Source organism: Delphinapterus leucas, chromosome 1 (assembly GCF_059928025.1).
Source record: "Delphinapterus leucas isolate spDelLeu-1000000601 "Yukka" chromosome 1, BTC_Dleu_Yukka2, whole genome shotgun sequence".
NCBI lineage: Eukaryota > Metazoa > Chordata > Mammalia > Artiodactyla > Monodontidae > Delphinapterus > Delphinapterus leucas.
Genome location: NC_143129.1, coordinates 114,303,922 through 114,316,715, shown reverse-complemented (window position 1 = coordinate 114,316,715; position 12,794 = coordinate 114,303,922). Strand labels below are relative to the sequence as shown.

Here is a 12,794-nt window from a genome sequence, read left to right as displayed (position 1 = left end):
GCTTTAAATCCCAGTGCCAGATACTCATTTGATTGGCTCTTCCTGCTCAGAGAATAGTCCAATTAGTTTTCTATGCCAATCCCAGAAGTTCTGAAGTTTCATGCCTTCTATCCAACTATTTTTCTGTATGTGGCAGCAACTCCTCTCGTGCCGTTTTTTTCCCACTGTTCATGATTGGCTTCACCTCCCTTTTGCTCTGAAGTAATAACCACCATTAGGGATTAGTACATTATCCAGGGCCTTGTACTATTAAAGTGATGGCCCTCTCCATTACTATGGATGACCAAAAATAGACCACAGTTTGTTTGCCAGGACTTCTCATAGTATTTTTTCATTCTCAAGCTGGCTTAAAAAATGTCTTAAAATTTAAAATGACATGACATAAAATGCCAGTAAAGATAAATAACGGACGTTTGTTAAATATTCTACAAACATTTTCTGGTAGAGTTGTCTTTAAGGCTTTCAAATATCCTTCATTAAGATAGTTTAATTCAAAATAAAAGTTTCCAGATTATAAGAATTTATCCTAAGAATGAGCTGACATAATAGGATATTAGACCAATTTGTTAAGTTAGTAAGGTTTAAATGACCTAAAGTCATTTGGATGAATGCTGCTCTTAGTGAACCACCCTTTAAGAAGTCACTTTCATCACATAGAAAGTTAAGCAAAGAAAAATAATTTTTTTAAAATTTATTTTTTAAATTTATTTTTATTTATTTATTTATCTTTGGCTGTGATGGGTCTTCATTGCTGTGTGCAGGCTTTCTCTAGTTGTGGCGAGCAGGGGCTACTCTTCATTGTGGTGCGATACGTGGGCTTCTCATTGTGGTGGCTACTCCTGTTGCAGAGCACAGGCTCTAGGTGCACAGGCTTCCGTAGTTGTGGCACATGGGCTCAGTAGTTGTGGCTCGTGGGCTCTAGAGCGCAGGCTCAGTAGTTGTGGCGAATGGACTTAGTTGCTCTGCGGCATGTGGGATCCTCCCGGACCAGGGATCGAACCTGTGTCCCCTGCATTGGCAGGCAGATTCACAACCACTGCGCCATCAGGGAAGTGGAAAAATCATTTTTAATAGCTCCTAAAAAATTATATTTTAAGAGAAATTCCTTACATGATATAAATGAAAATATGTTCACAAATGAAAGCACTTTGACAAATAAAAAAATCATAGACAAAATACTATTACCCACAGTAAGTTAGAAGTTTTAAACAATGTAGATATTTTAGTGTTTTTAGCTTAAAGAAAGGCTTATATGAAAAGAAAATGCACTGAGAAATATGTCATTTTTAAACATGAAAGAACAAATAGATTTCAAATTCAGATAGATTTTTGAAACGTTTTATTTATATTCTGGTCTTACAAATGATAATTTTTAACTTTACTCTTCTGTAAGAATGTAAAGCACAAAAATTTGCTAAATATCAGATCCACACAAATCCACAAAAAGGTTTTCTGTGTAGTCTTCATTAATGCGAATCTTTGTGTGAATGTTTCACTCTTACCGTAGATCTTGAATCTGTTTTACAAGAATGAAGCCATACAGTTTTTATGCAGTGCATTCATTACAAGCTATAACGTTTCTATTAAAAGGAAAGCTGGGTAATACAAAAATATGAGAGGATCTGAGAAGCAGGCAATCTGTTGAGGCTCGGTATATCTTATTTGCTTTGTAGTTTTCTGTCTTCACTTTCAAAAAGCACACAGCACATGAGGCACAGTAATCATCTCCCTTATTAACCTCCCTAATTAAAAAATCTGTTGTTCGTAAAACTGGACCAATTATCACAAATTATCATTTGCATAATTAACCACAAGACTATTACAAAGCATTTTGTTAGTGGTATCAACAAATGGAGGATGGAAACTTATAAAAAATGGGTTTTGTTAAGCTTGCCAACTCCTTACATAACATGGGTTGTGCTGCCACTTCAACTTTTAATTAGATGTTTAATGCCTCACAGTAAAAGACTGATCAATGGAAGAAAGCAAAACTAAATTATTTTCTAGGTGCTGTGACATTTCATTTGACAAGGTAACAAAAGGATAGGACAAAATTTAAGCAAGATTTATATGCGTTCCAACTTTTCACTCAGGAATTCTTCTACACTGTCTGTGTTCCATTTGAGGATGCTTAGTTCTTCAGCAATGTTCCCATTGTCGTCCAAAAGCTTTAGCACAGGGTCTGAACCGCGAACATACTACAACAAAGAGGAATATCATTTTCTGCTTAGAAAGAGCCTTTTCAGTTTCAACCAAAGTCCAAATCAATTCAATCCAGCTTAATTAAATTTAATAGTAATAAGCTTTTAGACATAACATCACAACAGCTCTTAAAGGAAGTCTTTTAGAAAAGAGTGTAATGGGATTTCATCAAAAATGACAATTAAAACAAATATCACATTTTACTTCTGAAGAGAAACACCTGTTGGTATCAAGCAGTTTACTTGGGATTTAAGCCTATTCTTGAATGTAACAAGTATTTACTGCATACATGACACACTCCAACTCTCAAATGAGTTGAAAATCTAATGAAGGAGGCAGACAAGTTCAAAATATTGAATGAGAATGACTCTTAAGAGCCATGTTGAAATAGGCTGTGCATACAAACTATCAGACAATCCTGTATTGGACTTTCATTAGATTTCTTAAACCAAAGAAAATTTATTCTGCTGTAATTAGTTTATAATTTGGCTGGATTCCTGAAACTTCAGATCTACTAGTGGGTTCCAGTATTTCACCAGAGAGCTCTGAGGAATTCTGACTCTGGGTAAATGTGATAACAAACCTGATCTCATTCATTAAGTGATCAGTCTTCAATGCTAAATTAAGGACCATGTAACTAAAAATGCAGCAGTGATGATGAAGGGAGCTGAGAAACTCAGCAATTATGCTTCAGTTTTACTAGGTCTTCTAGCGTTGTGAACTTCAGAGATGGAGACAAGCTCTGATGTGATTATTTGCATTTGGTATATTCTCAACCCATTTCTGGAATTTAGAAATTGGCCCCCTAAGCTAATAAACCAATAACATTACTACTAAAATCTTTTGGGTCAGGTTATCTACATAAATTATTCTTAAAATTCAATTTTTTATTCAAAAACTCATTTTAGTCCAAAAATTAGAAACTACATAGCCCATAGTTGCAAAAATGTTCAAAATATTAAATCCAACAGTGTATAAAGAATTATATACCATGGCCCATTTGGATTTACTCCAAGTATGCAAAGCTGGTGCAAAATTTGAAAATGAATTAATGTAATCTATTACTACCAACAGGCTAAACAAGAAATCTTATACCAGTAGATGCAGAAAAAGCATCCTGTCACATGCTACAACATGGATGAACCTTGAGGACATCATGCTAAAGTGAAATAAGCCAGTCATGAAAGGACAGATACTGTACGATTCTGCTCATATGAAGTATCTAAAGTAGTCAAAATCATAGAAATAAAGTAGATGGGTGGCTGCCACGGGCTGGAGGCAGGAGGGAGGGGGAATTACTGTTTAATGGGTGTAGAGTTCCAGTTTTGCGAGACAAAAAAATTCTACATCTACTGTTGCACAACAGTGTGAATATACTTAACACTACTGAACTGTACCCATAACACTTAACTTACCAGTACTGAACTTCACCCTTAACATTTAACTTACCATCTTAACTATTTTTAAGTTTTTTTTTACCATAATTAAAATTTTTAAAAGTGAGCAAAAGATCTCAGATACACCAGAGAAGATATACAGATGGCAAATAAGCATGTGGAAAGATTCTCAATTAGGGAACTGCAAATGAAAACAACGAGATAACATCACACACTTATTAGAATGGCTAAAATCCAAAACACTGACAATAATGAATGCTGATGAATGTGGAGCAATAACTCTCATTCATTATTAGTGGGAATGCAACATGATATAAGCACTTTGGAAAATAGGTTAGCTTTGTAAGAAACTGCCCAACACTCTTACTATATGATTCAGTAATCGTGCTCCTAGGTAATTACCCAAATAAGTTAAATGTTTGTCTACACAAAAATGTATACAGCACTGTTGCTCATAATTGCTAAAAACTGGAAGCGACCAACATGTCCTTCTACAGATGAACAGAAAAGCAAACCATGGTATAACAGAATACTATTCATATTATTCAGCATTAGAAAGAAATGAGCTATCCAGCTACAGAAAAGACACAAAGGAACTGTAAACACATATTAAGTTAAAAATCTGAAATCTGAAAAGGCTATGTACTGTATGATTCCAACTATATGACAATCTGGAAGAAGCAAAACTATAGAGACAGTAATAAGATCAGTGGTTCCCAGGAGTTTGGTGGGGTGTGGAGCACAGGGAATTTTGGGGGCAGTGAAACTTCTGTATGATACTGTAATGGTGGATACATGACATTTGGTAAAACTCCTAGAACTGTACAAAGTATAAGCTCTAATGCAAACTATGAAATTTAGTTAATAATGTATCAATATTGGTTCATCAATTGTAACAAATGTACATCAATGCAAGATGTTAATAAGGGAACTGGAAGGTGGGGGTGGGAGTACATGGGAACTCTCGAATCAATTTTTCTGTAAACCTAAAACTGCACTAAAAAATAGTCAATTAAAATATCTGAATAATTTTTAATTAAAAAAGAAAATGCTGGAAAAAAGGATCACATTAAAATTGCATTACCTTGATTTGTAGTCCTCTGAATAGTCTGGGTTTATCACTCCTGACGAAAGCTTAAAAGAAAAAAATATTCAAATTGTTTACTTCCAAATCCAAGCTAGCTACAAAGATCAACATAAAAAGTAGAAATAAACTCAATAAATAAAAATTAGATCCTATATGGAAAAATCAAGGAAACTAAAACACATATAAAATGGAAAGATATCCCATATTCTTCAATGGGAAGACTAAATATTTTAAGATGTTAATTTTTTCAAATTAATAAAAATCCCAAATTACCATGGGATTTTGAGGGCTTGACAAAATGACAGTAAAACTCAGCTATACAAGTAAATGTTTGAGGGCTTCCGTGATGGTGCAGTGGTTAAGAATTTGCCTGCCAATGCAGGGGACGGCGGTTTGAGCCCTGGTCTGGGAAGATCCCACATGCCGCAGAGCAACTAAGCCCATGCGCCACAACTACTGAGCCTGTGTTCTAGAGCCCGCGAGCCACAACTACTGAAGCCTGTGCTCTGCAACAAGAGAAGCCACCGCAGTGAGAAGCCCATGCCCCACAACAAAGAGTAGCCCCCTTTCGCCGCAACTAGAGAAAGCCCGCGCGCAGCAACGAAGACCCGATGCAGACAATAATAAATAAATTAAAAAATAATAATAAAAGAGTAAATGTTGGAGAACAGGACAGTTTAGAAAAAGTAAAATATGGGAGAATTTGTTCAATTGTTTAATAATATACTATGTGATACTTATACCAGAATGATAAAACAAAGAAACCGATTAGGAAATCTAGAGAGAGAAAAATACCTGGATTTTTTAATATGGTAAAGCTAGCAAACCAAAGAGAGAAGGGGAGAGAGAGAGAGAGATTATGTGTGCGTGCATCTGGGTGTGTGTGTGTGTGTGTGTGTGTGTGTGTTATTCAATAAATACTTTTGAATATCTATTGTATACCAGATAGCAGATGTAAAGCTATATAAAACAGAATTCCTGCTCTTATGTAGTTTATAGTCTGATGAGGAAGAAAGATGCTAAACAAGCAATCACATCACTGATAATTTCAGTTGTGGTAAGTGTTTAAAAAAAAAGATTCAGAATACTACCACAGCATTTAACACAGACAACTTGGAATATGGAATATAAAATTCTTCTCTTATGCATGATCCTAAAGAAAATGCTTTATAGATGTCCCTATATAAAAATGGACACTCAGGACAGCAAAACACTACTATAAACAAAGTTAAAAGTAAAAATGACACACTGGGGAAAATTATCTCTTACACAGTATGCAAGAGAGCTTCTACTAATAAGAAAAAAATAAATACTAGGTATAGAGAAATGAACTAAGGACAGGAACATGTAATATACAAATAAACAAATGGTCACTAAACGTTTGAAATAAATGTTCAACCTCACAAATAATCAAACAACTAACAATGAGGTAACCTCATTTGGAGTGGCAAACATTAAAAAGAATATTTAAGGTTAGAGAAGATTTTGCCGGGGCTTAGTTGTGGGAGAAATATAAATGGACACATCCTTCCTGAAAGGCATTTAGCAAAATGAACCAAAAGTCTTAAAACGTGCATACTCTTTAGATCTGCAAGTCTCTTTCTAGGAACTTCTTTATTCTGAGGAAATAATTACACTATAATGCAAAGATATATAAGATCCTGCTAAGCAAGTCTGGAGATTTGAAAATAATCTAAGTGTGTAAAAGGCTATTGGTTAAATAAATTAACATGGACCACTATGAAGTGCATCCAATAATTTAAAAATTATATTAATCTGTATTTAGTGATATAGATGCAAACTCATATATAAAGGTTTATAGATCAGTTTGTTCCCCATGGTTGTTATAAAAAGATGGATATATTGTTTTTATATATTTACACTAATGTTTTTATATATTTATTCATAAATATATATTTGCAAAGGAAAAAGCCTAGAAGCATTGAACGAAATCTTTAAAAAAATTAAGTGAGAAAATATAAAATACTTAGCACAATATACCTAACAGTTCAAAACAATAACTATTATTTTAATAGGGGTTATATCTGGAGCATAGGGTTTGGGGAAGTTTTAAATGAATGTTTTCCTTTTTAGGTTGTTGTTGATCTACATTTTACCAAGTTTTTTTTTTTTTTTTTTTTTTGCGGTACGCGGGCCTCTCACTGTTGTGGCCTCTCCCGTTGTGGAGCACAGGCTCCGGACGCGCAGGCTCAGCGGCCATGGCTCACGGGCGCAGCCGCTCCGCGGCATGTGGGATCTTCCCGGACCGGGGCACGAACCCGTGTCCCCTGCATCAGGAGGCGGACTCTCAACCACTGCGCCACCAGGGAAGCCCCGACCAAGTTTTTAGTAATCATCACGTCTAACTGTCCAAATTAAAATATTTTAGAATACATTAAAAAAGATAAATACAAGTGGGATGTTTCATTTGGATACCTAAATGAGGACAGTTCTTAATTCCAGTTCTGTTATCATTTGCAACAGCCTCTGATTAGATTTTATAGTGACACACATGCTTCTGAGAACTTATTTTTTAAACTTAGAATTAACTAGCAATAGCACTATAGACATGTTTCACCATGAAGATCTTTATATATGTGCATCTAGGACAACTAAACAAAGATTAGTAAATGCTTTTTCTTTTTAAGGTTTTGCAGGCTTTTTGGAAGACACTCAGATATCCCATCTAAACTTCCCCTACTAAATTTAGTTCAAAATAAAACTGATTATATTATTCTGGCTTATTAGAATATCTTCTCTATTAACTTCATCTTTTAAGAGTTGTCCAATACTCCTGAATCCCCAAACAAAAATGAGCTTATGATATGCTGTTGCATTTTATAACCATTCCTTTGGCAAATGTTATATGCACATCTGTGCAAAGCATAATTTAATACACAGTGTGGTCACTACTACATAAGAAACTTCTCTGGAGAAAAGAACTATTCTTAAGTATTGTTTTTGTATCTATAACAGAACCTATAACTTTCTGTCATTCAGAAGTTTGTTTGTTTATTTATTTATTTATGGCTGTGTTGGGTCTTCGTATCTGTGCGAGGGCTTTCTCTAGTTGCGGCAAGTGGGGGCCACTCTTTATTGCAGTGCGCGGGCCTCTCACTGTCGCGGCCTCTCTTGTTGCGGAGCACAGGCTCCAGACGTGCAGGCTCAGTAACTGTGGCTCACGGGCCTGTGGCTCTGCGGCATGTGGGATCTTCCCAGACCAGGGCTCGAACCCGTGTCCCCTGCATTGGTAGGCAGATTCTCAACCACTGCGCCACCAGGGAAGCCCCAGAAGATTTTTTTAACAGGCCGGAATGAGGGAATAAATTGAAAAGAAATATTAAGATGAGTCACTAATGACTATTTTCATCAGTTCTTTTCTCTTCTCTCTGCTATGTATAAATCCACAAGCTTCTAATTTTGACTGAGGGGGGTATCTATTAAATACCCTGCAGTAGCAAATCACATTTTGCAGGCAGTAAATTAATCTTTTAAAATATATTTGAATACTTACTATATACACATGGCACTAGGAGAGGCTGTAAGAGCATATAAGAGACTTGCAAAAAAGACCTCAGAGTAACTTATTTTACTAGTTTTCTTTCTGCTGTTTTAAAAATAACTAAGTGATATCAGTTTGGAAATTCCTAAAGAGCTTAATTCAGTCACTCTATTTCAAGAAAATGTTCCTATGCTAATTTAATTATTTGTCAATTACTAAGGCAGATTTGTAAATAACACTTCAAAACGATCAAATATGCAGAAATGATTAGAAAACATTAAGTGGTAACGGTGAATGTTTCAGTTTTGTCCTCAAGAATCTTATCAGCATGTCATTTGTGTAGCTGCCTAGGAGACCTTAGAGCCAAGTTTTGCTATATACACTGCTTAGAAAGTCATGGTACTCTTCTTATAAATCAGAGGCTCTTCAAAGTTAACTATGAAGAGTATTAAAAAATAAAAATCTATCTTCTTCCTCATTCCAAAAAGAGGATAAGTGGGGATGAGGGATAACAGGAAGGATATGTCTTGAGGTCAAAGAAAAATGTTTGAACTATGTTATTTTCAAAATCATAAACAAGTGAAAATATAGAGGCAAAATACACTTGGCTAGATCTAACAATGTACCTTTGGTCACATTACAAGTAGTCATACAATGTACTCTATTGGTTTTAAGATTTAATAAATAAGGGCTTATGGCAGGTACAATTAAGATTTGTGAATTGCCATATAAAATTACATGGAATGATAATTAGACGTTTTCCCCTTGAGTAGAAATAAGTATATTTGTATCAGAATATAAACAAAAATGTCATATCATACCCAGAAACAACAATACAAAGAGAAGAGCAGCAGCAACAACAAACAACAGAACTGAATTCTCAATTGTGCTCAGTGAAAACTACTGGGTATCGAAGAGTATTTCTAAAACAATATTTACTTACAAACTATCTGGAGTGCAAAATCATGAGTCATTTGGGTCCTCCCAACAAGACAATTTAAAAGCACTTAAAAACGTTCAGAGAACGGCAATTTAAATAAGAGAATTTGGGGAGACTGGAGGTACAATAATGAAGACAAGACAAACTAAAAAGATTATGACTTTTCAGATCAGAATAATAAAGTCAGAAAAGGACTATTTGAAGACTATAAATCCATAAAGGCTATATAACCAATAAACACAGGCTTTTCACCAGTTTCCCATTTGTCAAAAGTGGAGCCACCTTTGAATTAGATAAATTTAGCAAATCCATTCATTCATTCAATAAATATTTGAATTCCTCTTAATGTGAGATGCAGTGTTAGAAAGATTTGGGATACATTAGTGATAAAAAAATTTTAAGAAGTCTGGGCTTTATGGAGTTCCTAGTTTGGTAGAGGCAGAAGACCAGTAAATTAAATAAATACATTACAATATTACGTGGGAACTGCTATGGAACACAAAGGAGAGGGTGTAAAATTCTGTCCAAAGGCAATCCCCAAATAATGCTTGAACTAAATTTGGAATGAATAGGGGTTCGTCACAAAAATGGGTAAAGGCATAAGTCAGGAAGAACATGCAGTGTGTGCAAAGACTTAGAGGTCAGAGTTCAGAGAACTGCAAATAGTTCTGCACATAAACTAGATATGTGAACCTAGAAAAGAGAATCCAGGTCATGACAGGTCTTGTATATGATGCTGAATCTGACATTTATATGTGATGGGGAACTACAGGTAATTTTAAATAAGAGGGTCACATAATCAAATCTGTCTTATGGAAAAGGTTTTTTTTGGTAGTTGTGTAGGAGAGAATAGAAGAAAAGGGAAAAGAGACAGGCAGGCCAGATAATAAGTAATTAATCCTTCCAGATAAAGATGCTAAGGGGCTGATTAAAATCATAGAGAAGGCCAAAGATATGAAGGTTTATTAAGGAGGGGGAAGAGACACAACTTGGTGACTAACTGCGCATAAAGTGTGAAAGAAATATTGATCATGACTCTCGGGTTTCATGCTTATACTTTGCTTGATGATACTGCCATTTGTGGAAACAGGGAAGATGGTATACTTTTATCAGAGAAGAGGATTAATTTAGTTTTTGAACATGCTGGGTTTAACGCCTCTCTACTAAAAATGTAGGCCACAATCTACAGGACTGTTAGAAATATAGAATCTCAGGATGCAAACCAAATTTACAGAATTACACTCTGCATTTTAACAAGATCCCCAGGTGACTTATGTACATTGGTTTAAGATACTATGAGACCATGCAAGTGGAAACATCAATTTGCAGTCAGAAATATGGTATCTAAAAAAAGAAAGATTTAATTTAAAGATACAGATTGGGAATCATCAGGTGAACACTGCAGTTGAAACTGAGGGAGTGGGACATCATTCAAGAGAGTAAGAAAATAACACAGACCCCGACTAACACCAATATTTGAAGTGTGGGTGGTAGATGAGATGCCAGGAAAGGAGAATAAAATGACCTGTTCACACAAGTGAAGGGAAGAGTTTCAAATGCTAGAGAGTCATGTTATCTCATTTAATCCTCAAAACAGTCCTATAGGGTAGATATTAACCGATTTTACACCACCTATTAATCCATTTTATAAATGAGAAAATTGATGAAGATAGTGCTAACGAATCAGTATTCCTTCCAGCAAAACTCCAAGGTAGCATCATAATCCTAGGCATCACTACCAGTCAACCAAAGTGGGTACGAGAGGCAAAAAGCTATTTGTTCTCAAGTTCTACATTATTTTAAAATTCCTTTCTGTGTCCGAAGGTTTATGATTCTAATACAGAGGTTGGCAAACTATGGTCCATAGGCCATATTGGGCCTCCCTGATTTTATAAATAAAGTTTTATTGGAACACAGACACATGTATTCATTTAAATATTTTCTATGGCTGCTTCCATACTACAAAAACAAAGATCAATCACTGCAATGGAGACCTTGTTGCCTATAAAGCTGAAAATCTTTACTATTTGGACTTTTACAGAAAAAGTTTGCCAAGACCTACAAAATTAGGGAAAATTTACATTTTTTGATAGAGACAGACTACAGACATATCCTTATCATGGTAAGACTCATGCTTGAGAAGGAAAACATACTTACTTAACATCATTACTTTTGATGTCACCACAAGTGATAAAACACTAGGTCCAATATACAATGAGATGTTTTTATACGTACTGACTTTCCTACTTAACCATAACATGGAAAACGAAAGTATTTTAGGAGGTATACCTGGAATTAGCTAAGGCATATGATCTGGGACTTTTTTTTTTTCATAAACCCTGAGTTATTTAATGTTGATAAGACATTTCAAATTTTAAATCCTCCTCTCTTCTGGAATAATTTAACATTAATTTTTTCTTCTGTTTTATGACGTGTCTAATTTAAATTAAGTAAACTTAAAAAAATATATTACTTTCTCATGGGCTCCGAAAATACTGGTATTATACATAATTATATTAAATATGGTTATGGACTTTGGAATTAAACAATCTTTTTAATTTAAATAAGCTTGTACTAATTAAATATTTATACACAGAATTAAAATCCAATGTTTCAAGAGTTGGGAAGATGGCGGAAGAGTAAGACGCGGAGATCGCCTTCCTCCCCACGGATACACCAGAAATACATCTACACGTGGAACAACTCCTACAGAACACCTACTGAAGGCTGGCAGAAGACCTCAGACCTCCCAAAAGGCAAGAAACTCCCCACGTACCTGGGTAGGGCAAAAGAAAAAAAGAAAAAACAGACAAAAGAATAAGGACGGCACCTGCACCAGTGGGAGGGAGCTGTGAAGGAAGAAAAGTTTCCACACACTAGGAAGCCCCTCCGCGGGCGGAGACTGCGGGAGGCGGAGGGGGGAGCTTCGGTACCGCGGAGGAGAGCACAGCAACAGGGTGCGGAGGGCAAGGCGGGGAGATTCCCGCACAGAGGATCGGTGCCGACCGGCACTCACCAGCCCGAGAGGCTTGTCTGCTCACCCGCCGGGGCGGGCGGGGCTGCGAGCTGGGGCTCGGGTTTCGGTTTTGGACTGAGCGCAGGGAGAGGACTGGGGTTGGCGGCTTGAACATAGCCTGAAGGGGTTAGTGCACCACGACTAGCCGGGAGGGAGTTCGGGGAAAAGCCTGCACCTGCCGAAGAGGCAAGAGACTTTTTCTTCCCTCTTTGTTTCCTGGTGCGCGAGGAGAGGGGTTTAAGAGCGCTGCTTAAAGGAACTCCAGAGACGGGCGCGAGCCGCGGCTAAAAGCGCGAACCCCAGAGACGGGCGCGAGCCGCGGCTAAAAGCACGAACCCCAGAGACGGGCGCGAGCCGCGGCTGAAAGCGCGGACCCCAGAGACGGGCGGGAGACGCTGGGGCTGCTGCTGCCGCCACCAAGGGGCCTGTGTGCGAGCACAGGTCACTCTCCACACCCCTCTTCCGCGGAGCCTGTGCAGCCCGCCACTGCCAGGTTCCCGGGAACCAGGGACAACTTCCCCGGGAGAACGCACGGCGGACCTCAGGCTGGTGCAACGTCACGCCGGCCTCTGCCGCAACGTCACGCCGCCTCTGACGCCGCAGGCCCGCCCCGCACGCAGTGCCCCTCCTTCCGCCCCCCACCCCCGGCC

At 37.2% G+C, this 12,794-nt stretch overlaps 1 protein-coding gene across 2 annotated transcripts in view; it reads right to left on the bottom strand.

Moving 5' to 3' along the window:
• Positions 1-1,322: 1,322 nt before the first annotated feature.
• Positions 1,323-12,794, bottom strand: part of SELENOF (selenoprotein F) — a 45,534-nt gene continuing 34,062 nt past the window's right edge. Inside the window, exons 4-5 of one of the 2 annotated variants that reach the window (XM_022580916.2) lie at positions 4,684-4,733; positions 1,323-2,198 (exon numbers count right to left, since the gene is read on the bottom strand). In XM_022580916.2, the coding sequence (XP_022436624.1) occupies positions 2,067-2,198; positions 4,684-4,733 (182 nt within the window). In that variant the 3' untranslated portion in view covers positions 1,323-2,066. The remainder of the gene's footprint in view (positions 2,199-4,683; positions 4,734-12,794) is intronic. The other variant, XM_022580917.3, reaches the window with a different exon arrangement.